The sequence below is a fragment of the Suhomyces tanzawaensis genome (assembly GCF_001661415.1).
Source record: "Suhomyces tanzawaensis NRRL Y-17324 unplaced genomic scaffold CANTAscaffold_4, whole genome shotgun sequence".
In the NCBI taxonomy this organism is placed as follows: Eukaryota; Fungi; Ascomycota; class Pichiomycetes; order Serinales; family Debaryomycetaceae; genus Suhomyces; species Suhomyces tanzawaensis.
This window is the reverse complement of record NW_017963639.1, coordinates 53,380-75,407: the sequence shown is the minus strand read 5'-3', so window position 1 is coordinate 75,407 and position 22,028 is coordinate 53,380. Positions and strand designations below refer to the sequence as shown.

Sequence of the window (22,028 nt, the reverse complement as noted above, 5' to 3'; positions counted from 1 at the left end):
AATGTGCTCAACTTGTTCATGAAGAATGGAGATGAAAGACGTCTAAAGCTAATTGTGGATTTAGAAGTTCCAAGGTTTTCCTCAAAATCGCTTTTCTATGAAACAGATCCCCAAAAGTACAACCCTGATCAGATCAAAGCATTTGATAAGGTTCTTACTACTCAAGATTATTCTTTAATCTTAGGCATGCCTGGAACAGGAAAAACCACGGTTATAGCTCAAATTATCAAGTATCTTGTCGAGAATAACAAGACAGTATTTTTGGCATCATATACACATTCGGCCGTGGATAATATCTTAATTAAGTTGAAGACTTATGGGGTTAATTTTCTAAGAATTGGTTATCTTCCCCGAGTTCATCCAGAAATTCAACTGTACGTTCCAGGTTCAAAAATTACAACATACCTGGAATTTTGTGAGACATACTTAACACCTCCCGTTGTTGCTTCAACCTGTTTAGGAATTGGAGATATTGCATTCAACTTGAGAACTAATTTTGACTACTGTATTATCGATGAGGCCTCACAAGTGTCTATGCCTATTAGTCTTGGTCCCTTGAGATTTTGTGAAAAGTTTGTATTGGTAGGTGATCATTTGCAGTTGCCGCCATTGGTGCAGCATCCAAATCCTAAAGTAAGAGCTGGACTCTCCAAGTCCTTGTTCAAGATATTAGCAGAGTCTCATCCAGAGAGTCTCGTCGAACTCACTTACCAGTATCGCATGTGCTACGAGATTATGCAGCTTTCGAATATTTTGGTATATAATAATAGGTTAAAATGTGGGTCCCATGAAGTTGCCACCCAGTGTTTAAAGGTTGCATATCCTTCAAAATTGGATGCTTTCGTTAACAAAAGTCATCACAGTTCTGATGATTTGTGGTTACATAAGGTACTAGATGAGAAGAATAAGGTACTTTTCTTGAATCATGACAACCTTCCTGGCTACGAGCGTAGCATTGGAGAACGGGTCGATAACTTAGTTGAAGCTGAACTCATTCGCCAGATTGTGGAGGCATTAACTGTGAGTGGAGTCCGAGAATCAAGTATTGGAGTCATGTCGTTCAATCGAGCACAATTGCGTTTGTTGCACAAGAAATTGTGGGACAAGAAAGATTTGGAAATTCTTACGGCAGATCAATACCAGGGAAGAGATAAAGACTGCATCATAATTTCGTTGGTTAGATCCAACACAGACAAAAAGGCAGGCGATTTGGTACAGGAATGGAGAAGAATTAATGTAGCCATTACCAGGGCACGATCCAAACTTATTATTTTGGGCTCGAAGTCAACATTATCGTCCGCAGATAGCATCAGGACCTTCATCGAACTCTTGTCAGATAGAAAATGGATCTACAACCTCAAATCGAATGCAGACGTTGTATATACTTTTCCGGAAAAAGGCAGTCAGACCGTTGAACGAAAACCCCAAGACAAAGGTGCTAGATTAATTGGCAATGGAGTCTTGAGAGATATTGTGAACAACATGGCGTGAGTTTCAGGGCCAAATGAGTCTCACGGCCTGGAATATTATAGACTTTTTTAGCAAGATATGATTTAATGATTACAGACTTCAAGAGAAGCACAAACATAGGTACTAATAATCAGTGCAAAGTATTACTCTATTCCATACTGAAAAAAAAGTGGTATATATTGTGTATGTCAACCATGCATTGGGAAGTATCAAGAGCCCATATTAGATAGCAAAGAATCTGAATTCAAAGTCACCGTTTCCAAAATTAAGTTCATACCCGTTGAACCAAAATCTGAAGCCACGTTGAGCATCGTCGCCATTATTCCTCATTCTCCAAAACCTGTACAAGTTTCTCATAAAAAAGAAGACGAAGAACGAAATTGTCAAACCGATAACAAGATAGTCACCTATATCATATTCCTCGTCCCCATCATATTCACCACCTTCGTGGTGGGCAGTTGCCCTGTTATTGGCCCTTTCAGTCGTTATACCTGTTCTCTTATTGCCAGCTGTCTCCAGCTCTTCGCTCCCACTTCCCTTTCCAATATTCTTGAATGCTTTGAACCAGCTATTGGATTCGTTGTCCTTATACGATTTAAATTTATTCTTGTTGAATAAATACTTCAATCTCAACCGAATAAGTGCCCATTGAATTGGAATAAAATGACTAAGCTTTGGATCTTCAAGTGTCTTCTCCTTATACTCCATACTCAAGTCATAGTACCTCTTGGCCATAAAGAAGTCAACGGAGTTATTGAGGGTACCAAGGCCATATTCATACATGTATCCGAGCTTGTATGCTGCATGAGAGGACATAAGCTTGGTGGCCTTGTGATAATATTGAAATGCTTTTTGGTAATCGATATCTAATGCATTTTCTATACCTTCAAGGTATAAGTCACCCAATAAGATCATAGAGTCGATATTCATCTGGGCCGAAGACCTCTCGAGGTACTTAACTGCTGACTTGACCCGCTTGGGATCAAACCACTGTACCTTCAGCTTGGACTTGAGTGGCTGTAGCTGATAAAGCAAATAGGCCGTCGATACTTGGGCATTTTCTAGACCCTGTTCAGCAGCAATTGAGTACCCAATTAAAGCGTTCTGAAAATTTCCAGCTATAAATTCATCAAAAGCAAATCTTAAGTGGGGCAAAAAAAAGCTTTCCAACCGTTCCACAAAAACTTTGTAGTAGTATATGGTTGATTGGCAATCATATCTCTTTTGAGGATCCACCAAACTGGTCAATCCAGACTGAGCGAACTCAGCATAGTGGAACCAAGATTCTATGACACCACTGTAGGCAGATTTACGAATTGCTTCATATATCTTTATCGCATAATCACCCTCAGCTGGGTCTTGATTAGGGCTCAACTCGGTAAGATACTTGGCCAAATTCAAGTTGGCCGTTTGGTAGCCCATCTTTACTGCCTTGATGAAATATTCAATCACTTCAGTCTCATTGATGGGCTTGCCATCCAACCCACTTTGTTTCATGGTACCCAAATCATTGTATGACTGGCCATTTTTATCGACTGCAAGGGAAATTTCATGCAACTTCCTTGCCTTATCCATATCCTTTTCCACCCCATATCCCTTATAGTACATGTGTCCTAACTGGGAGTAGCAGAGGCCCAAGAATCTCTTGTCGATAGAGTCGATATTATGAAACATCCGCTTGCCATAGTTTCTGTCACCCAAAGCGATGCAGTCGTCGAGATACTCAAAAGCCCTTGTTCTGTTAACAGGGAAGAAGTAGCCACCATCATAATGCTTCAACGCATTAAAGTACAAGTTGACGTATTCGTGGTCGTTGTGATCCATGTTGTATTCTTCGAACTTCTTGATATTCAGGGAGTAAAGTCGCACCATAGAATCAATGGAATCGGGAGACTCGCTGAGCTTGGGGCCGTATAGCCCACCATTGAAGTCGGATATTCTGATGTTGAGAGGAATCCTCACCTCTTGCATTTGTTCTTCAATCCGAGCCAAATTAGCCTTTCCAATAGTGGCCAATCTGGAATAGTAGTGAAGAGAAAGCTCGTAGTTCGCTGGTATTCCTATTCCATTGTAGGTTCTGTATGCCAAGGCAAGTATGGAATTGAGGTCCCCGTTTTGCATACCCAAATTGTAGTATAAATTGGCTTTTATTTGGTCAACTTCGACTTCTCCAAAAAGCCCTGACGAGTATATATAGCCTAGCATGAAGTAGGCATGTCCATCCCCCTCAATCGAAACTGCCTTATGGTATAATTCTAGGGATTTTCTGTAGTCAGGGGGTACAGAATAATTTCCGAACATGTGGAAGTCCGCCAAGGTGACTAATGCTGGTGAGTAGTTGAGTTTGATTGCTTCTTCAAGCAATGGAATCACTTTGGATGTGATTATTTCAGGCACAGGCTGAGGTGTAGTTGAAGCAGTATGCTCATAATTCTTAGTAACGTTGCTGTATGGGGGAATTTGAAGCTTCCCATTGGAAATGACGTGCTCTAGAGTACGGTTTGGCTCTCGGGGAGGAACGGTGTCTAGGAGAGAAAGGGCTTCTAGGTACGCTTGATGGGCCCTCTGTTCGCGTGATCTGGGGTCACGTGTGTCGTTATTAGGTGTAGCGTGGCCACTTGGAGGCCATTCTTCAAATGAACTGCTGGATTCGCTGGAGATGACTGTGGATGTGGTTGTTGGGGCGGTACCGTCTGGAACCGCGTTTTCTGCGTTTTGGAGGCTGTTCAGCGTGATGTCCTCAAGGATTGCCTGGTCTTGCTGCACTGCAAGCAGGTGCGCTATCAAGACAGGAAAAAGACACAATACACTCTTTAGCGTCCTCATAACAACATGACAATGCGTGTGGGGGTATATGCTGGTCAATGGGTGGGTGCAATGTTGTAGGATGAAGCTGGAGTGGTGGAGTGAGATTTGATTGTAGGTCGTGTGGACAGTGCGTGGCACGTGATGTCTTGAGGTGATCCCAGTAGCCATTCTGGAGTGCCAGGTATAGGGCCAGATATCAGGCAATCGAGGCAGATGGAGGGTGGTTCTAGAGTTGTGAGCGAATTGACTCTACTTTCGCTTCTCTGTACGTATTTGGTGGGATTTTGTGGGATATACCAGTCCCTTTACTGCTAGCGAGAAATTTCGCCCACTTCCGCGACGCTCTCGCCACGCCTTTGCCGGACTTCGCACTATTCTCCCTAGGCCTCCCACAAACCCACCAGCAAATCCACCCCCAACCCCCTCTTTTTTCGCACTATTCTCGCCAGCTTGTCAACCCAGCCCCCCTAACTTCCCCAGCCACCCTCGCTGCGCGTGGCCTCCCCCAAAATGCCAGATCACAACTCCCAACTACTCCCATAGCGACATACATCTCCATCCATCAATGCTGACGCTTCCGCCTCCCGACGAGGCCATCTTCAGGTCGGCCCCCATGACCCTCGTCCAGTTCTACCTCACCATAGAACTTGCTCGTGATGTTGTCAATGCCTTGGGATGTCTCGGCAATGTCCACTTCCGAGACCTCAACTCCAAACTCACCCCGTTCCAGAGAACATTCATCACCGAATTGCGGTCTGTCGATGCTGCCGAGGCCAAATTGACGTATCTCTACGATGTGATGGTTAAACACAACATCACCAACATCGCCAGCGTGACGCCAGGGTTGCCATTGGCGTCAGCGTCTGAAATGGACGACATCAAGCAGAAGGTGGAGTACTTCCACGAACGCATCCAACACTTGGAGGAGTCGTACACGTCGTTGGACAGCCAGAAGTCCAGTCTTTTGGAGAACAGATACGTGGTGACAGCACTCAACGAGTTCCACGGATCGGAGTTGGTCAACCCGTCTGACGTCTTCGAGATCGGATCCGACGACGACGACGATGACGATGGTGTGGCCTTGTTGAACAACAATAACCACAGCTTGGAGCTCGGCCGTGATCCAGGTACTGCTGAAGCTTTGGAAGCAGGCTTCAATGCCATTCTGGGCGCCATCGAAACCGACAAGATCGCAGTGTTGCGCAAGATCTTGTGGAGAACCCTCCGTGGTAACTTATACTTCCACGACATACCCATCCGGGAGAAATTGACCAAGGAGGGCACCTCTGAACCTGTGGCAAAAAGTGTATTTGTGATATACATCCACGGTGACTTCTTGAGGGCCCGTGTCCGCAAGATCATCCAGTCCTTAGATGGTAAGATCTACGATAATGTCAACGGTGGCCAGCTGCTCAGGTCTGCCACATTGAGTGATTTGAACCAGCAGATCGGGAACCTCGACACAATTGTCGAAACCACTCTGAACCACTTGATAACGGAATTGCGTATCTTCCAAGAGGTCTACCCCGAGTACGCCTTTGCCATCCAGAGGGAAAAATTGATATACCTGACATTGAACAAGTTTGACGAGGACAGCACTAGAAGGTGTTTGGTGGGGGAGGGGTGGATCCCCAAATCAGAATTCGAAAACGTCCGCCAAACATTGAAGCAATTGATCAGAGATAGGACCCACCAAGCTACTCCTTCATCTCAAGAATCAATTGAGCTCAGCAACGAATCTCAAAATCGACCACCCTCTCCTGACAACTTTGATATCACTAGCCTTGACAGTGAAGATTTCGGGTCGCTCATAGCTGTGGTAAATGAATTGTCAACAACTAGAACACCACCAACTTACCACAAAACAAACAAGTTCACAGCTGCATTTCAGTCTATTATTGATGCATACGGTATAGCAACTTACCAGGAAGTCAACCCAGGTCTTGCCACCATCATAACATTTCCATTCATGTTCGCTATTATGTTCGGTGATCTTGGTCATGGGTTAATTGTCTTCTTGATCAGTTTGTATCTCATTAAAAACGAGATCAATTTTGCAGCAATCAGAAACAAAGACGAGATTTTTGAGATGGCTTTCAACGGAAGATACATTATCCTTCTAATGGGATTCTTTTCCATGTATACTGGACTTATCTACAACGATATTTTCTCTAAATCTATGACATTATTCAAGTCTGGTTGGGAATGGGAATTTCCAAAAGACTATGACCCTAAGAATCCAGTCGCCATGGTTGCAAAGAAAATAGTCGGGAAAACATATATCTTTGGCCTTGATTGGGCCTGGCATGGTGCAGAAAATAATTTATTGTTCACCAACTCGTACAAGATGAAATTATCGATTCTTTTGGGATATGTGCATATGAATTATTCCCTTTTTTTCAGTTTGGTCAATTACAGATTCTTTAAGTCCAGGGTTGATATCATTGGTAACTTTATTCCTGGGTTTTTGTTTATGCAAAGTATATTCGGATACTTGTCATTGACCATTTTATACAAATGGACTCAAGACTGGCTTGGCACAGGAAGACAACCCCCAGGGTTGCTTAATATGCTTATCAACATGTTTTTATCTCCAGGATCCGTGGATGAACCACTTTATGCTGGCCAGAAATTCATTCAGGTGGTTTTGGTGTTGATTGCATTGGCTTGTGTCCCTTGGTTGTTGATCTACAAACCATTGACTTTGAAATGGCAAAATGATAGAGCAGTGAAGTTGGGTTACAGTGATCTTCATTCTCTTCACGAGCACTCCTTACAAATTCATGAAGAGGAGCAAGCAATTGCATTGGAAAACGAGCTCAATTATGATCCACCACAAGATCTGGGTGAACTGAATGAAGATTACCGATTTCCAAATGATATTGAACCATTGCATCATAATTCTGCTTCGCATGGAGACGGTCCCGACTTCAATCTTGGCGACATTGTCATCCACCAGGTAATTCACACCATTGAGTTCTGCTTAAATTGTGTTAGTCACACTGCCTCTTATTTGAGGTTGTGGGCGTTGTCATTGGCTCATTCCCAATTGTCCACCGTTCTATGGTCGATGACCATCCAAAATGCCTTCGGTGCTACTGGAAAGTTTGGTATTTTTATGACTGTAATGTTGTTCGGTTTGTGGTTTATTCTCACAATCTGTATTTTGGTATTGATGGAAGGCACATCTGCCATGTTGCATTCGTTGAGACTTCATTGGGTTGAGGCAATGTCCAAGTTCTTTGTGGGAGAAGGATATGCATACGAGCCCTTTAGTTTCAATGAGATCGATATATAGAAATCCGATCTGGTTGTTAGTTGGTTGTAAAAAAAGTTAGATCCATAGGAGAATATAGCAGGAAACTACATAAATTCCTAACCTTAGGCACTCCTAACCAAAAAAGTCTCTGGCATCCAGAGTTTTGAAGAATCATGACCGGGAATTGGAAAGTTCATTAGTTTCTATTAGTTTCTCATACGTGTAATTGGGAAGCCAAGGATTGATTGTGATGCGAGATATCTTCAGAAGTTCATAGATATTAATTTGATTCGGAGTTATAGACTTTTCGGAAAAAGCGACTAGAAAATGCAAATTTAGATAAATGAGTGGTCATAATAATTCGTAAATAAGTATGTGAGAGTCTGATTGTAGTAAAATACTCTAGTAAGAGATATTCGAATTTCTATCTAAGAAAATCGTATCAAGGTATAGTCTGAGTAAAAAGCATAGTATAAATATTGTTCCATTGGGACAACCATTGTGAATTTTATTCGTGATTCATAGTAGTAATGGGGGCCAATTGCAGTGCCAGAAGGTAAATTTGGGGCCATGCACAGAAGTTTTAGTAATTTAAAGCCAGGTTAATAATTATCACCTTCTTGTGTGCTCATTTCTGCACAATGCAAAATGCGTGGTTATGTGCTCCTTCTTAGTTCCCGCGCGGTACCAGCGGATGGAACCCTCGGGATTAATTTCATAGCCTGGCAGTGGCCCGTTTGTGGTACTCAGCCATCCACAAGCCTCCCAAGCACACGGTACTGGAACCGAGCAACACGCCGTTGTAGATTATCAGTCGGGTGTAATCACTGGCTTCGTCGCCCACACCCTTCACTAACAACCCTGCGATGGGCGAGCCGACCATGGTGCCTATGCCCCGCACAAAATACATCAAGCTTGTCATGGACTGGTAGTTGGCCACGCCAAAAATGTCCACCAAGCAGGTAGGCAAGAGACTGATGATGGCTCCTGAAAACACTCCGTACATCACCACGAACGCCACGAAGGTACCCCGAAGCTGTACGATCCAGAGCCCGAAAATGGACCCAGCACTAACCACGCTACAGATGACGATCATGTTGAGGCGTCCAATGCGATCACCACCGAATCCGAGCACCACTTTGAACACCGCGTTGATGCCGTTGTTGAGGCCTATAAAAAGCGCCCCCTGGCTGTGGGAGTATCCAAGAGTCTGAGCATACTTGGACATATAGATCAAGGGAATCACGTAGCCTGCGGACTGCAATAGCGACCCCAGGAGCTGGAGCCATACACGGTATGATCCCATCTGGTGGAGGTTGAAGAGGCGATTGTTCTGGACAAGTGCCATGTCTGGGGCTGGTTTTACCAAAAAACTTGCACCCAAAGTGACTGCGAAATTGGCGAACCCCAACGTGCGGAGACACCAACGCCATCCAAGCAGGGAGAGGAGATGCCTGGTCAAGCTGGCGAGTGCCAAACCCCCGAAGCCGGTGCCGCTGAAGAGCACGCCCATGGCAATGGCTCGGTGGCGGTTGAAGTAGATTGGAGCGCACACCACTGGTGGAAGGTAGACAAGCGAGGCCCCTACCCCGAAGAGTACTCCCTGGGTCAAGATGAACTGGTACAAGTGGGTACAGGAGCCGGCCAACGCCAAACCCAGCGACATGAGCACGGCTCCGGCCACCATGATGGTTCGGGGACGGAAGTGGCTCATAAGTGACTTGTTGAAAATGCCAAACGTGTAGGTGAGCGCATTTCCAATAGTGCCCACGAGAGCCACCTGGGAGTTGGAGCGGGCGTGGAGCGGGCCTTCTAGCGAGGTATAGTAGTCCTGGAATACCCCGTAGGAAAACCCGATGCCAAACACCATGAAATTGCAAAAAAAGCCTGCCACCACCACCGCGAGCCCGTCGTAGGGGTAGTGCCAGGATTCGCCGGGGCCAGAGGCCGAGACTACGGAGGGCGGAGTTGCCAGGGAGGGCAGAGACAAAGGCTCAGGCAGGCGCAGGTGCAAACTTGCCGGCTCAGGATGTACTACTCCGTGTGTCGCTGTGTGAAGGTGGGCTACGTGCGGCTCCTCCACCTTGGAGTTGGAGGATGGTGTCATTGTACAGATGTAATTGTAGTGAAGATTTGAATTTGTATTTATAAGTGCGAGGTGAGTCACTTCCTGGTTGCGGGGTCGCCGGGAAATCCCGGGGTAGAAACCCCATAGTGAAGTAAAGATAATAAAGCCGTTGGGAGGCACACACCCAGAGGCACCTTCCCAGGCGCAGCCTATGTCACCTCTGGCATGGCCATGCGTCGTTGGTTCGGAGATTGCCCCGGCTGTGGAATGTGTGCCCGGCGTACCATTCTGCATTGTCTAATTTTCATTCTGCATTTCTGGAACGCCGACTTGCATCCGGCCTATTGATGAACGGCTCGGGCATCGGCAGGATTCGCCGATGCATATGATGGTACTATAGATCGTACTATGCACTAGTCATCCAACTGGATCCGTTTGCCGGAAGTCAACATACGCTGCACCTCGTCTAAGGTCCACGGCCTCAAGCGGTTGCGCATTTTGTCGTGAAGCTTTTGCTTGATGTACTCCACGTTGGCGTGGGTGCGTGCCGCCTCATCCTCGATGAACTTGATGATCTTGAGCCGGGTGTGTCTGAACTGGCGCTCGGAGCTGCCGTGCACCTTGAGCCACTCGGTCATGGTGATCTCGTGGTCTTTGAGGTCTTTCTCGAGACTCTTGAAATCGTCCCACATCTCGAAGAGCGTGGACGCTTGTCGAGAAAGTCTGCGGTTGAGGATGGACTGGCGTTTGAGTTCGTCAGCCGTCATGAGTGACATGGCCTCCTGTGAGTAGGCAGAATGATGGCCAATGGTGGGCACCACCTGGCGGGTGGTGTGGGTCTGTAGGCGCAGATCGCTGTGAAGATAGTGTCCTTTGTAGGCGTAGCTATGCGAGGGAGGCGGCCCTGGAGGGGGCTGGTGGAGTGTGGGTACCATATGGGGATGCTGCTGAAGCGGGGGGACATGGGTCTGGGTCATTTGTACATGGCGCAGATTGAAGTCGTTGAGCTTACCAAGCAACTCCATGGTGTTGTTGATGCCCTGTCTCAAGTTGGAGGTGCCCACCGTGCTCAAGTGCTCGGTGGTCTCCTGCAAGCTCAGCTGGGCCAACGGAATCATGTTCTTGTTACGGGACGAAATGAGTACCAACAAGCCCGTTGTGGTATTTTGGATTTTTTGCAATAATTCACTTTGCGACTGGAACACCTCGTTCTGCTTGGAAATGTAGTCAGAGAGCTGCGAATAAATAAACTTGTGCTGGTCGTTGTAGTTGCAAACCAACTTCTCGAGGTTGTTGATCTTGTCGTTCTGCTCACTAATTAATTTTTGGAATTGGCCGGGGTCGGAGCTCTCGGAGTTGCTGGATCTGTCCGAAGAAAATGACTGGGGCTTTGAAAAGGAATCAGCTGGTTTGTAGTCTATGGGCAATGTAAATAAAGGACTCTTGTCGAGCACTCCTGTGAAAACCATTTCTTTTGCAAAATTGTTGAATATATCGGTGTTAAAAATCGGATGCTTGGAAAGACAATTATTTGGGTAGAGTCGCTTGATTAATACCATGTCCTGACACATGCTCCTCCTTAATCTGATTAAAACCTTTTTCAACTGCTCATACCCAGGTGAGGTAGTGAATTCCGCCTTTGTAAATGACAAAAATGGGAAAATTAGTTCCATCAACTCTTCTGGTGGTTCAATAGAGTCACGAACTATATTATAATTCTCTATACTGTCGAACCCCGCAACTCTGACCATTGTTTGCATGGGTAAGTGGGTTTTCTGCAACAGAAGCATCCTTTCACAGTCATCGAAGTCCTGAGTACTAAGGAGCTTGTTGAGGTTGATATCCTTAAAAGTGAGTTTTGATAACTGCAATGCACTGATGGCAGATTTGTGTTGCTGGCTGTATGAAATTCCCGAGAGTTTATGGCTTCCCTTTAGCAATTTGATCTCTTCTAACTTGAGGTTGGTGTTTTCTTGCAACTGCAACTCCAATGAGCCGTAGGTATCGGCGACGTGGAACCTGCTAAAGAGATATGCACTCAAAGCAAAATGAGGGCATAACTCCACATACTTGTTCCTGAGTGCACCATGGAAAACGTACGGGTGTTCCAAATTTGAGAGGGAACTGTTATTCTTCGTCCGTATCACGATGGTGTCTAGATTTGAGTCCGCCAAGTCTATGTCTCCAAGTTCGAGTTCTCGTTTCTGAAGGTTTCTGAGGCTGATGGAGTGAGTAAGAGAAAAGTCAAGGATGGTCCGGAGCAGTTTCTGGTGATCCAAGTAGGTGGATTCCTGCTGGAATTCCCAAAGGGGCCTTATCAACCTGAAATAGTCTGTGATGGTGTATTCATTTTGGTCGTTCGACGAATCGTCAGAGTCCGACATGTGATTAAGAATTATGGGTGAAGGGCTCATTGTGGACAAAGGGCTAATGTGATTCTAGATTTGGTACGGGTCTTTTCCCGATAGTATAGCTTTTTCGTAGCGATCTAATTAGGGCTCCTGGGCTTATCGCCAAAGGGCTAAATCGTTGTATCTGCTCGACTTTGGAATGAATATAACCCTAGAGTAGTATGTCTAAGGAGGCAGATATATATTCCGGATCGAAGGACCAAGTTTTATTTCAATACTTTATGGGAGGTAAATTGTTATCAATCGATTGTTGATTATCGGGTCCCGGCTAAACGTGGAGGCAATCTGGAGAGCCTGAAGAACACAATTGGGGATTCTAGGATGCGTTGGGGATTGATTACCACAAATTGTGGATGGTTCTAAAGTCTGATGAGAGGATAATGGAGCTGAAAGGTATTGATTCCAAACTGCGATAGATTTTTAGTTAATCGACTTAAAATACGTCAAGTCGATAGTTCGTGCGGAGTGGGGTAAATTAGTGGAGGTTTTTCTTTGGCATAAGAAGCGTTTGAAAGCTGGAAAGAAGGACAATTGTAGAATGTAAGCAAGAATGCTAACTTCAAAATAGTTGGCTCATAAGGAGTTGATATCCAATACAAAAAAAAAAGAAAACCAGTAGATATCCCCGATTGGGCTTTAGTAACTGAACGAGGCTGCGAACCAAGCTTCGATAAAAGTCCGAAAAAATATCTAACAATAAACTAAAAAAATTTAAATTCTCACACTAACACGTATTCGGAAAATTATTCAAGAATGCCACTATGACTCCAACTAGCCAAGATTATATCCGAGCAATGGGGCTAATCAATATTTTTGCTGCGTGCTGCAAGAGAAAATAGGAAGGCTGAAGCTAGCATGCCTGTGCTGTCTGACGACAGAGTCAGGGAACAAGCTCGCCTGAATGAAGATTGTACAATGTGAGGGGTCCAGTATTGTACCCAATCGTGTATGTGCCTTGTACATGGTATTTTGAAACAGCCCTTTTGCACAAATGTTCCTTGAAGTGGAGTACTTGAATTACGAAGACTGGATTTTGTGGCCCCCGCATGGTTGGATTACTGCTTTATTGGAACAAAATCGCGCTGATACTTCATCACGCAGAATCACAACGTTGGTAGCAACTTTTGAGTTCGTTCGCTTACAACTTGGCCCTACGAGAATCCAGAACTCGGTTTCAGCTTCAGCCGAGTTATATTCGTAAGAGGCATCGAGCCAATTTACCTTTGTTCGATAATAGCAAACACATTACTGTAAAGCAAGCTTTTGGTGTAGGCTTCGGTGGATCAAAATGATAATCAATACTTTGCCGCGTGCAACGCGCGCAATTAGTGTAAGAAAATTTTGGGTAAATTAGAAAGGTGATGATGTCTAGTCGGTGTGTATATAGCCTTGCATAGTCCACTTACCTCCGAAATTTTTTAGCTTGATTTAATTATTTAAAAAGCTTTTCTTTGTTTAACTTCTAAATAACCCCTCGTTTGTTCAAATGGTCACGAGCAGGTGCATATTGCCCAAAGAACTGTGCTCTTCAACTCACAAATATATGCATGGAAGTAACTGCTCCTGGATTTATTGCCGTAAACCATAAATTTCGAGTCAAACTCTTCCACAAGCTTATTTCACAAGTTTATTTCCCAGTTTCGGGTTAGTACCCGAACGTCGCCTGCATTCATAATATATGATTGACGGGTCAAGAATATTTCGAACACCCACAGTTCTTTGACCTATGTCTGGACCCGAGTTCACAGCCCCTACGAGATGACACAAGTCAAAAGCTAGCCCAAAACGGCCTAGCCTCACAATACAGACTCATTTTCGCACAAATGTACTCGGTGCATGGTTCTATCGAATCACCTGTTATTAATATATGCGTGAGAGATGCACTTCAACTGCAGCTGCTGGCATAAAAGAATTAGCACGTCAGTTACGGTGTCTATCGCATAAAGACCACGATGTCCAATTCATCAAAACTGTGTTATGGCTTTTCGTATCGAACCATTTCCCTGATATAAGCTTTGGCTTGGTAGTCGCTCATCCACATTCCAGGGTTTAGTTTCGATTGTCTATGTATGGTTATGGACACCATACCCGTTTTTCGTTCTTTTAGTGGGTCTCCTTACATTACTGCATCACACCGCCCTTCGATCTGCGGTGGGGGCGTGTTGTTCTTGACCACTTGCCGATAATTCCGATCGAACAAATTGGCAAGACACTTGATGGTACATTCTGCGTTTGGGTGGGAAGCTGGGGACTAATTAATATTTTACGTACTAAGTAGGATTGATTACTCTGTCGAAAAAGACACATACATTATAATATTAGACAGTTGACATTACTACCAAACAAGGGGAGGGGGTCTATCAGCATATCAGTGGCGCAGAGCACGGGGCTCTTAATTGTGAATTTGTTGATGACAACGCTCTCTACTTGGTTAGTGTACTGTTCCAAAGCCTCAGCCGCTTATTCTAACGGGTCTATATTCTCAGAATTGGTATATTTAGCCTACGCAAACTTTATAATAGATTGAGAAAAAATAAATAATTAATTTCTAGTCGCTTCCATCGATGCAAGAAGATGCATCATGGCCACTCGAATATGAATTTAGAATTAAAGTTGGAGACTAATGCGTCTCACCTAAAAATACGACTTCTGTTGAATCTAACCTCCTATAGTTTGTATTGTTTTAAACTCAAGGATACCTCGTAATACCATCCCAGGGTGCTCGAGGAGGCGCAATGAACAAATTACGCCCACGGCATTTCCGCTGATAATCGCGCACTCCCCTTCCACTTTATTAATTACCCATCATAGCGACACCGCGCGTGAAGTGTCCTACTTCCTATTGAGGAATTTTCCGTTTCTAATCATCTTCATGTTCAGTTTCGATACCATGCAAAACCATCCCCTTTTGAACGATAAGCTTGCTGAGGTCTGACCGCACGTCAAAGTCCACTGTTCTGGACTGTTGAGACTCGTTGAGCCATTCTCTAGTAACCTTCACTAAATTATCCAAGTTTTTATTGTCTTCAACTCCTGGAATCAATCCATTGATAAGTCTCACTGCCGAGGTAAAACTCAACAAACTCAAACTGCTTGGAGTGGATAAATTAAGATACCTGAGAATCTTTATCGCATGATCTATTTCTTTATTGTTGTGATAGTATAAGGCAAGGGAGGTGGTTGCAATAATAAACTTCTCATCATTCACAAGATTAAGTGAGGTTATGAGTGATTTTTGTGCCTTTAATGATGGAGTTGGTACATTCACATTTTCATTGTTTTCTTTCTCCTCTTTGGAGGTTGTTTCAGTCTGTTCCTCTATTAGTTCTTCTTTTTCTTCTGCTTCATCTTCGGACTCATCCAACTCTGCTTCTTCTTCTGGTTCATACAAGTCAGTATCCATGGATTCTGATAACATACCATTGAAGGTTTTCAACTTTTCGTTAACCTCTCCATACAAGTCCTGAAGAAGTTGTGGTGAATTCTTTGGATCCACAACAGCTCTAAACATTTTGAAGTATCCATAGATACTTGAGCTCTTGAACGAATCCAACAAACAAGCTTCCACCTTGTTGATATCTCTCTCAACTTGAGAACAATCAGAATCCTTAGCAAGATTAGCCAAGTAGTTCAAATTTAACTGGTGAATAATTTCTAAGATTCTCCAATTAATAATTATGTCATAGAGAACCGTCTTCTCGGAATCCACATTAAAGCCCGAAGTAACAGCGCCTGCTAATTCGACGTACTTCAAATGGTTATTGCCGTCAACCAACCCTTCATTAATTTTCTTACCTTGAACCAAATTGCTCAATCTGGACATCAAGTTCTGGGATCCAAACATGGCCAAGCCATCTATGTTGTCCATCAACTTATTCAATTTTTTCAAAGATTCATCGTCACCCTTGTATTCGAGATTCATGATCAAGCTTGCTCTGTATGATAAGTCACGAGTAAGGAACTTGGATAATAATGGGAATCTGTTGATCAATAATTTTCCTGATAAGATTGTCAAAAAGGAGTTTTCAAAGGTTATTTCACTGGCAGTTAACAAAAGGTACTCCTTCAAAATTTGGAACCATACAAAGCTGGTCTTGCGGCCATCCAAGGTTCTCAAAATATTCAGCTTTTCGCTACTCTCTAATACCAATGGTAGTTGGAACCCCATGGTAACCATAAACCAAGTCTTGAGCAAGCCATAGCTTCCCAACAGCTTGGTCTTTTCACTCTTGACATCTAGTTTCAATGAAGAAAATACGATGCTAAAAACACTTCCCAAGATTAGCAAGATTTTGAATGTGCTCCATAGCTGGACCAAAAGAGGCGATGGATGAGTGAGGACGGAAGGTATGAAAGGAAGGGCACTCATACCCTTAAAATCGTTGGAACCGGAAGCACCCCCGGAAAACAACGATGTGGCCATAACAGTAGCCATACCTCCCAAAAGTACCTTATTGCTGGGGTTATATTGGTTCTGGGGTGGTGTTTGCTGGTAGTATTGCTCTTGCAATGCTGGTGCTGGGTGTTGGGGCTGGTAGATCTGCGAGCTTCCGCTGTAGGATTGCTGCACGGGAGTCGCATTGTAGCTTTGCTCTGGGGGGTAGTAACCGAAGCCATGGCCAACGTTGCGGCCAGTGACTGCTGGAACTTGGTTCTGAGGGGTGTACTGTACAGGCTTCGAATCGGCTTCCTGGAGGAGTTTTTGCAACTGGATGTTCTGCTGTCTCAAGAGCTCGTTCTTGCTTTCCAAGTGCTTGATGTACTCGGTGGCTTTGGTCAAAACACTGGCCTTGTTCAATTTGGAAGCAGGAGTCAAGCCCTCGAGGTCGGCCAAGGAGACGTCCTTGGAGCCGGCAGCGATTCTCAACGAGGGCACAGCGTCCCTTAACATCAAAATTTTGGAGTTGATGTTGGTTCTGTACTTCTTTTCAATCACGTTGTGGGAGGTCTTCTCCTTGGCCTTGGGCTTGGTAATTTTCGACTTTTTGCTGGCAATCACGGGCGACTCCATTTTCTCCGACTTGATGGGCTCGGGCGAGGTGTGCACGCTGCTGATGGAGGGCTGATGGGGCGAGATTTCGTTGGAATGGGAGTCCTGTGAGTACGACGTGGTGGACATCGTGGTGGAATGTCCATCAGCGGGCCCTGCCTTGTAGAACTGGTCGGCTCCGAAGTTCTGCTCGTTGAACACGATCTCTTGTGGCGCCTGGCCTGCTGGTCTGTCGATATCTTTCCAGTTGGGGTTGCCGTACTCTTCCTTGATGAGCCCATTGTTGAGCTCTCCCTCCCACATGACGTCCATCACGTTCATTCCTTCCTTGACACCCTCATCGCCACTGACGGACGAGGGCAGGAGATTGCTGAGGGTCCCCGAGATGGAGTCGAGGAAGTTATCGGCAGTGTCGAAGTCAAAGTAGTTGTTTTCGAACTCAGCCATGGTGTTGTGTACGAGATACGCACTAGGTGTGAAGATGAAATTCGGGTTCTAATTTGGGGTTACAAGTATTCACAGCTGAACAATCACCTGGGCATAGTAGGTGGAAATCGCCTGTTTTTATTGTGGTAGATGGCAGTCATGAAGGGGAAGGAAAATCAGGTCATTTTGGCTGTGTGCAGGTGCAGAAATCAGGCTATTTGTTACGTAACCGGAACCCAGGTGGTTACGTAAGCGGGCCGCCCGGAAGAATTGGTGGGATTAGGTTTACTACAAACCTCGGTGGCTGCCGTTGGCCCCTGAAAGCTGGCTCGTGGCCGGCTTTTCGGCTTTGGTGTCTCCTGGCTGTCAATGTATAATTCGGACCTATTTACATATATCCATCCCCTGGCGCTGCGACATGCGCATCTTTCTTGACACACTGCAAGAACATGCACGCACCACAACCCAGTGCTAGACGGCTGGATGGTCAATCGGCACCACTTCTGGTGCCAGACTCGCTGTCATTCCCGAGTGCCGCTCGGGCCCAGCGTTTCCGTGGGCCGAAACTCTAACTGGACGGTTATTGCGCGGTATCCACCCATCAGGTACCACAACCCCCCTAGTGTCACCCTTTGGATTGGAGCCATTATCGTGCGGTTCGCCTTGCGCATTGCCTTGCATTACGTGCATTAGTGCGTGGAGCTCGCACAGTGAAGCCCACTTGTAATTAGAGCAACTTCCAACCCATCTAGGCCCTGGCTGCTCGGTTGGAGGTGCCCTGGTTTGCGCACGATGTAGCCCCATTTTCGTGTGCCCCGCATTGGAGATTCCAAATGCGTTGAAATAGTTTTGCTCAAACTGGCATGAAAAACCCTCAACCCTGTTGAGTATGCCAGTGATGGCATAGATAAATGCCTAACTTGGCTGCGTGATTTGCCAATCTGGTTGTGTAGTTTGAGGCTTGTCCACCTGCGTGGTTTGGTGGTTTGCTAGTCTGAGGCAGTGTTTTCCACACAAATGAAAAGGAAATTCTAATACTCAAGTCAGACATAGTATGCATGAAAAATCTACTGGAATCTGGGCTACCAGTGACGATGGCCATAAAATATGATTTTCCACTTAAATAATCAGTAACGTTAACTGGTTATGCTTGGGGCTTGCACGATTATTCACAAGATTGAACGATTAAAAGTAATCTAGTGATACTGATTAGTCCATTATTAACACCTTCACTACTCCTGATCTGGCGTTATACCCGTTGCTGAAAATGTGCTTGGCCCTGAACGAACGCAATGTGTTGCGTGCTTTGAATCTCTGGTGGACGTTGGCTTCAACATCCTTAAAACTCAGGGAAACCTGAAGTTAATTGTACCTCTTCTTCTTTGTTGTAGACACGAAATCAGTCTCCTCCCACTAAATCGGTGGAAGACCCTCTCTGCACACAGGACACTGCAACTTGTACTTCATCCAGTTCTCCATACACTCTGCATGGAAAATGTGGTGGCACGGTGTGATCACATACTCCTTATTGTTGATTCTCTTTCTGGCTTCCTTGTTATTTCCATCCACAAGGATAGGAAGTTCAAGTTCAGTCATACAGATCGGACAGGTAGTCTTACACTCAAGAATACCCTCATGCTCCTCTTCTGGCTTGATGCTGGCCAACAAATCAGATGCAAATCCACGGGACTCCAAGTCCTTCATTTCAAGAATTGCCTGGTAGTTGAAAGCCTTGGGCAACCACTTCTCGTTGACCCAGAAGCGAGCTCCCAACACGCTTTGAGCATAGAGAAGTGAGATTTGCGCCACAAGCCATACAGTAACCACCAACGCCAAGTATGGATCGTAGTGGTGTCTCAATAGGTTGTTCTTGTAGAGCGATAAGTAGTACACAGGAATCAAGCGAATCACACTGGTACCAATAATGAAGTCCCACCCGAACGACAGTCTTCTGTTCTTCAACGTGTGTCTTAAAAACTGAGGAACCCAGTAGGAGTTGCATGCTACCAATGCCACGTATTCGAAAATCCTGCGGTAGAAAACCGTCCACTCCATGGCACTGACAATGACAAAAAGCGAAAGAAAGGTTAAGATGATCCCACTGGCAAACGTGACGTTGAACAACGATTCTTCGTTCCAATTAAGTGGTTCCACAGTGGGAGCTGGTTGTGGAGGATTCGCTAAAGGAAGTGAACCCGGCACAACAGGTGGACCTTGGGCAGGAGCGGGATTTGTCTGAGCCCCGTCTTCCTGACCTCCTCTCGTGCCACCTCTCAATATCTCCCACCAGCTAGTTCCTCTCTCGTTCACCTGGTTGGCCAATATGCTGACGATGAAGCGGACCTTAAAGATAGCACACATCACAAACAAAATCACTCCCAAGCAGGTGATGATCAAGTAGAGCTCGTTGGAGGTGTTAAAAAACAATATCACGGCCAACAAGGCTTCTTGGACACCCAAAATGGAGACTGTCTTAGAGGATATAACCGAATATTGGCCAGGAGTGCTGATCCGATTGATCTGCTTGATGAACACGTAGAACTGCAACCCGGTAATCACAAGCAATCCAATGAATAAGTTGCCGAATCTCTTGATGGTGGTCTCTCTCTTAAGCCCCACCAACAGCGAATCCTTCTTGTTGGTGATGAACCTTCCACAATCGGGAGAGTAGAGAACGTACTCCTTGATTACTATTTCAGGAATATGGCGAGGGAGAGGTGCCCCTGACGGATTTGCGAGCTCCTCGTCCATGGCACGGAGTTCCTGCTTGGTGAACGAGGTCTTTTCGAGCTGGAAAAAGCCAATGAACTCGCACATCGTGTAGTTATTGAAGATGTATTGGTGCATGTGGTCGAGCGACACATCGAATGGCGATGTCGAGTTCAACAGGTGCAACATGAGCGTCTTGGCCAACTCGAACTTGGTCTCCGACATGGCAAAGTGGGGCAAAGCGTACTTGCCCAAGAATTTGCCGGAATGGCTGGTAGTCAAAATTGACCCTGTGTCTTGAAAATAGATGCCCTGGGTGTCAAAATTGAAATTCTGGATCTCGCCGTGGTCCTTGATATTGACGTGGAGGTCCACAATTACGGCATTGTCGATGGCAGTCGATTCTTCGAGGCCAGTCTCGTACTTGTGGCTCTTGATGGACACGGCCAATTCTCCGTTTCCAGTAATATTTCCTTCTCTTTGGAATCCAATTTTGTCAAAATCGATTTTCTCGGGGGGAGGGTTGTTCTCGGGATCGTTTTCGTACCTCTCCTTGTCTTCCTCGTACTTTTGGCTGGATTTCACACTAAAGTAATCTGCGAGATACCCCGGGAATTGCAAGTGGTACGGCTGGACCAGGTTGTTTTCCTGCTCGAACTGACCGTACGCATTGCCTGAGATGTTCAATAGGTATGCCTTGTGGTCCTCGGGCACTAATAGGTCCAATCCCCTGGCACTGTTTTCCGTTTCTGGTACGAGACCTGCTCCTGCCAGCTCGGCGTCTTGGTGGCCAGAATCCTCTCTGGCTGGCCGTGCTACCACGCTATCGGTGCCCCAGAAGCTCATGACACGCTCGCTGACGATGTCGGGCAACAACGACCACTGTTGCTGTTCTTTCCATGGGTGTGTTGCGTTGTACTCGTGAAACGGCCATTCGGTGGCATTTAAGCCCTGTTTCATGTCTTGGTACGACAAGTGGAAGCCAGTCACATTTCCATATCCCGAGGAGTAATTGGAATTCTGTAGTTCTGTCTGACTGGTGTAGAGCTCCTGACGAAACATATCAAGAACGGCCTGCTCCCAGGCCAAATTGGTTTCGCCATCGTTTTTGGACGATACCGTGAGCAAGAAGAAGACGACGAAGAATAATATGAGCGCCTGGAGGTCCGCCTGCTGCATGGTTGGTGTGGTGGTGGAGTTGTGTAAATGAGATGGTTTATAGGGTGTGAATCCGCCACCGGGATATTATCACGTGCAGTGCATCACGTGATTAGCCTGGGGTTGAAGACCGAAATTATCCTAGTACCGGGACGGTTTGCTGGTGGTGGGCTATGATGCTGGTCTATGATGCATATACAAGGTAAGATCTGTGGTGGTAAACCAATTAGTTAAAGCAATAATTATATTTTCCGTTTTTATCATCACCTGTCATCTTTTATTGGTTATGACAAAGTTCTGTGGATTACTAAAATATACTACTAGGAATCAGAGTTTGATCAAATGAAAGACTAACAAAGAATATTAGGATAATTGAGTGGGATACCACCACTACAAAACGTATCAATTATGATTCTTCCATTAAGTGGACAAATAGAATCCCCATTTAAATCTTCTTTTAATCTAATATTCTTTGTTAGCTTTTTACTAATACGTGAAGTCTGAAATATGCTACTGGTCTATTTAAAAATCATAGATGCTAATTTTGCCTGTTGGACACTCTATCCAATTTTTTTCTTGTCATCTTTTAAAATGGTTCTTTCGCCAAATATCCCCAAGTAGACGGCATGTGATTTGTACGCTCGTCAATAAGTACCTTTTTAAGAAGTAACTCATATTTACATAATATTCTGTCGATCAACGTTTTGAATATTTGCTTAAGTAAATTGC

General features: G+C 45.1%; 7 protein-coding genes across 7 annotated transcripts; 1 reads left to right on the top strand and 6 right to left on the bottom strand.

Annotated features, from left to right (window-relative positions):
- Positions 1–1,692: 1,692 nt before the first annotated feature.
- On the bottom strand, positions 1,693–4,296 carry CANTADRAFT_51624 (ubiquitin ligase complex subunit; the record flags this gene model as incomplete). The annotated part of the gene is made up of 1 exon (XM_020209969.1): positions 1,693–4,296. One exon carries the CDS (start codon positions 4,294–4,296, stop codon positions 1,693–1,695), a length of 2,604 nt encoding a protein of 867 aa, XP_020064011.1.
- A 547-nt stretch (positions 4,297–4,843) lies between these two features.
- STV1 (Stv1p) lies at positions 4,844–7,576 on the top strand (the record flags this gene model as incomplete). Its single annotated transcript, XM_020209948.1, has 1 exon — positions 4,844–7,576. The coding sequence occupies one exon, from the start codon at positions 4,844–4,846 to the stop codon at positions 7,574–7,576; it is 2,733 nt and encodes a 910-aa protein (XP_020064010.1).
- Positions 7,577–8,252: 676 nt separating this feature from the next.
- CANTADRAFT_90005 (MFS general substrate transporter) lies at positions 8,253–9,407 on the bottom strand (the record flags this gene model as incomplete). The annotated part of the gene is made up of 1 exon (XM_020211641.1): positions 8,253–9,407. One exon carries the CDS (start codon positions 9,405–9,407, stop codon positions 8,253–8,255), a length of 1,155 nt encoding a protein of 384 aa, XP_020064009.1.
- CANTADRAFT_26019 (uncharacterized protein) lies at positions 9,369–9,877 on the bottom strand. The gene has a single exon (XM_020207622.1). It carries the CDS (start codon positions 9,748–9,750, stop codon positions 9,562–9,564), a length of 189 nt encoding a protein of 62 aa, XP_020064008.1. The 5' UTR covers positions 9,751–9,877; the 3' UTR covers positions 9,369–9,561.
- Positions 9,878–10,018: 141 nt separating this feature from the next.
- CANTADRAFT_6090 (uncharacterized protein) lies at positions 10,019–12,019 on the bottom strand (the record flags this gene model as incomplete). Its single annotated transcript, XM_020210820.1, has 1 exon — positions 10,019–12,019. One exon carries the CDS (start codon positions 12,017–12,019, stop codon positions 10,019–10,021), a length of 2,001 nt encoding a protein of 666 aa, XP_020064007.1.
- A 2,857-nt stretch (positions 12,020–14,876) lies between these two features.
- On the bottom strand, positions 14,877–17,453 carry CPH2 (Cph2p; the record flags this gene model as incomplete). The annotated part of the gene is made up of 2 exons (XM_020209891.1): positions 14,877–15,364; positions 15,437–17,453. 2 exons carry the CDS (start codon positions 17,451–17,453, stop codon positions 14,877–14,879), a joined length of 2,505 nt encoding a protein of 834 aa, XP_020064006.1.
- A 1,392-nt stretch (positions 17,454–18,845) lies between these two features.
- Positions 18,846–21,203, bottom strand: CANTADRAFT_90001 (ubiquitin-protein ligase; the record flags this gene model as incomplete). The annotated part of the gene is made up of 2 exons (XM_020211640.1): positions 18,846–20,846; positions 20,961–21,203. 2 exons carry the CDS (start codon positions 21,201–21,203, stop codon positions 18,846–18,848), a joined length of 2,244 nt encoding a protein of 747 aa, XP_020064005.1.
- Positions 21,204–22,028: the final 825 nt, after the last annotated feature.

Coding starts and splice junctions, on each gene's coding strand:
- CANTADRAFT_26019 (XM_020207622.1), bottom strand. CDS start 9,750: ATGGGGTTTCTACCCCGGGATTTCCCGGCGACCCCGCAACCAGGAAGT.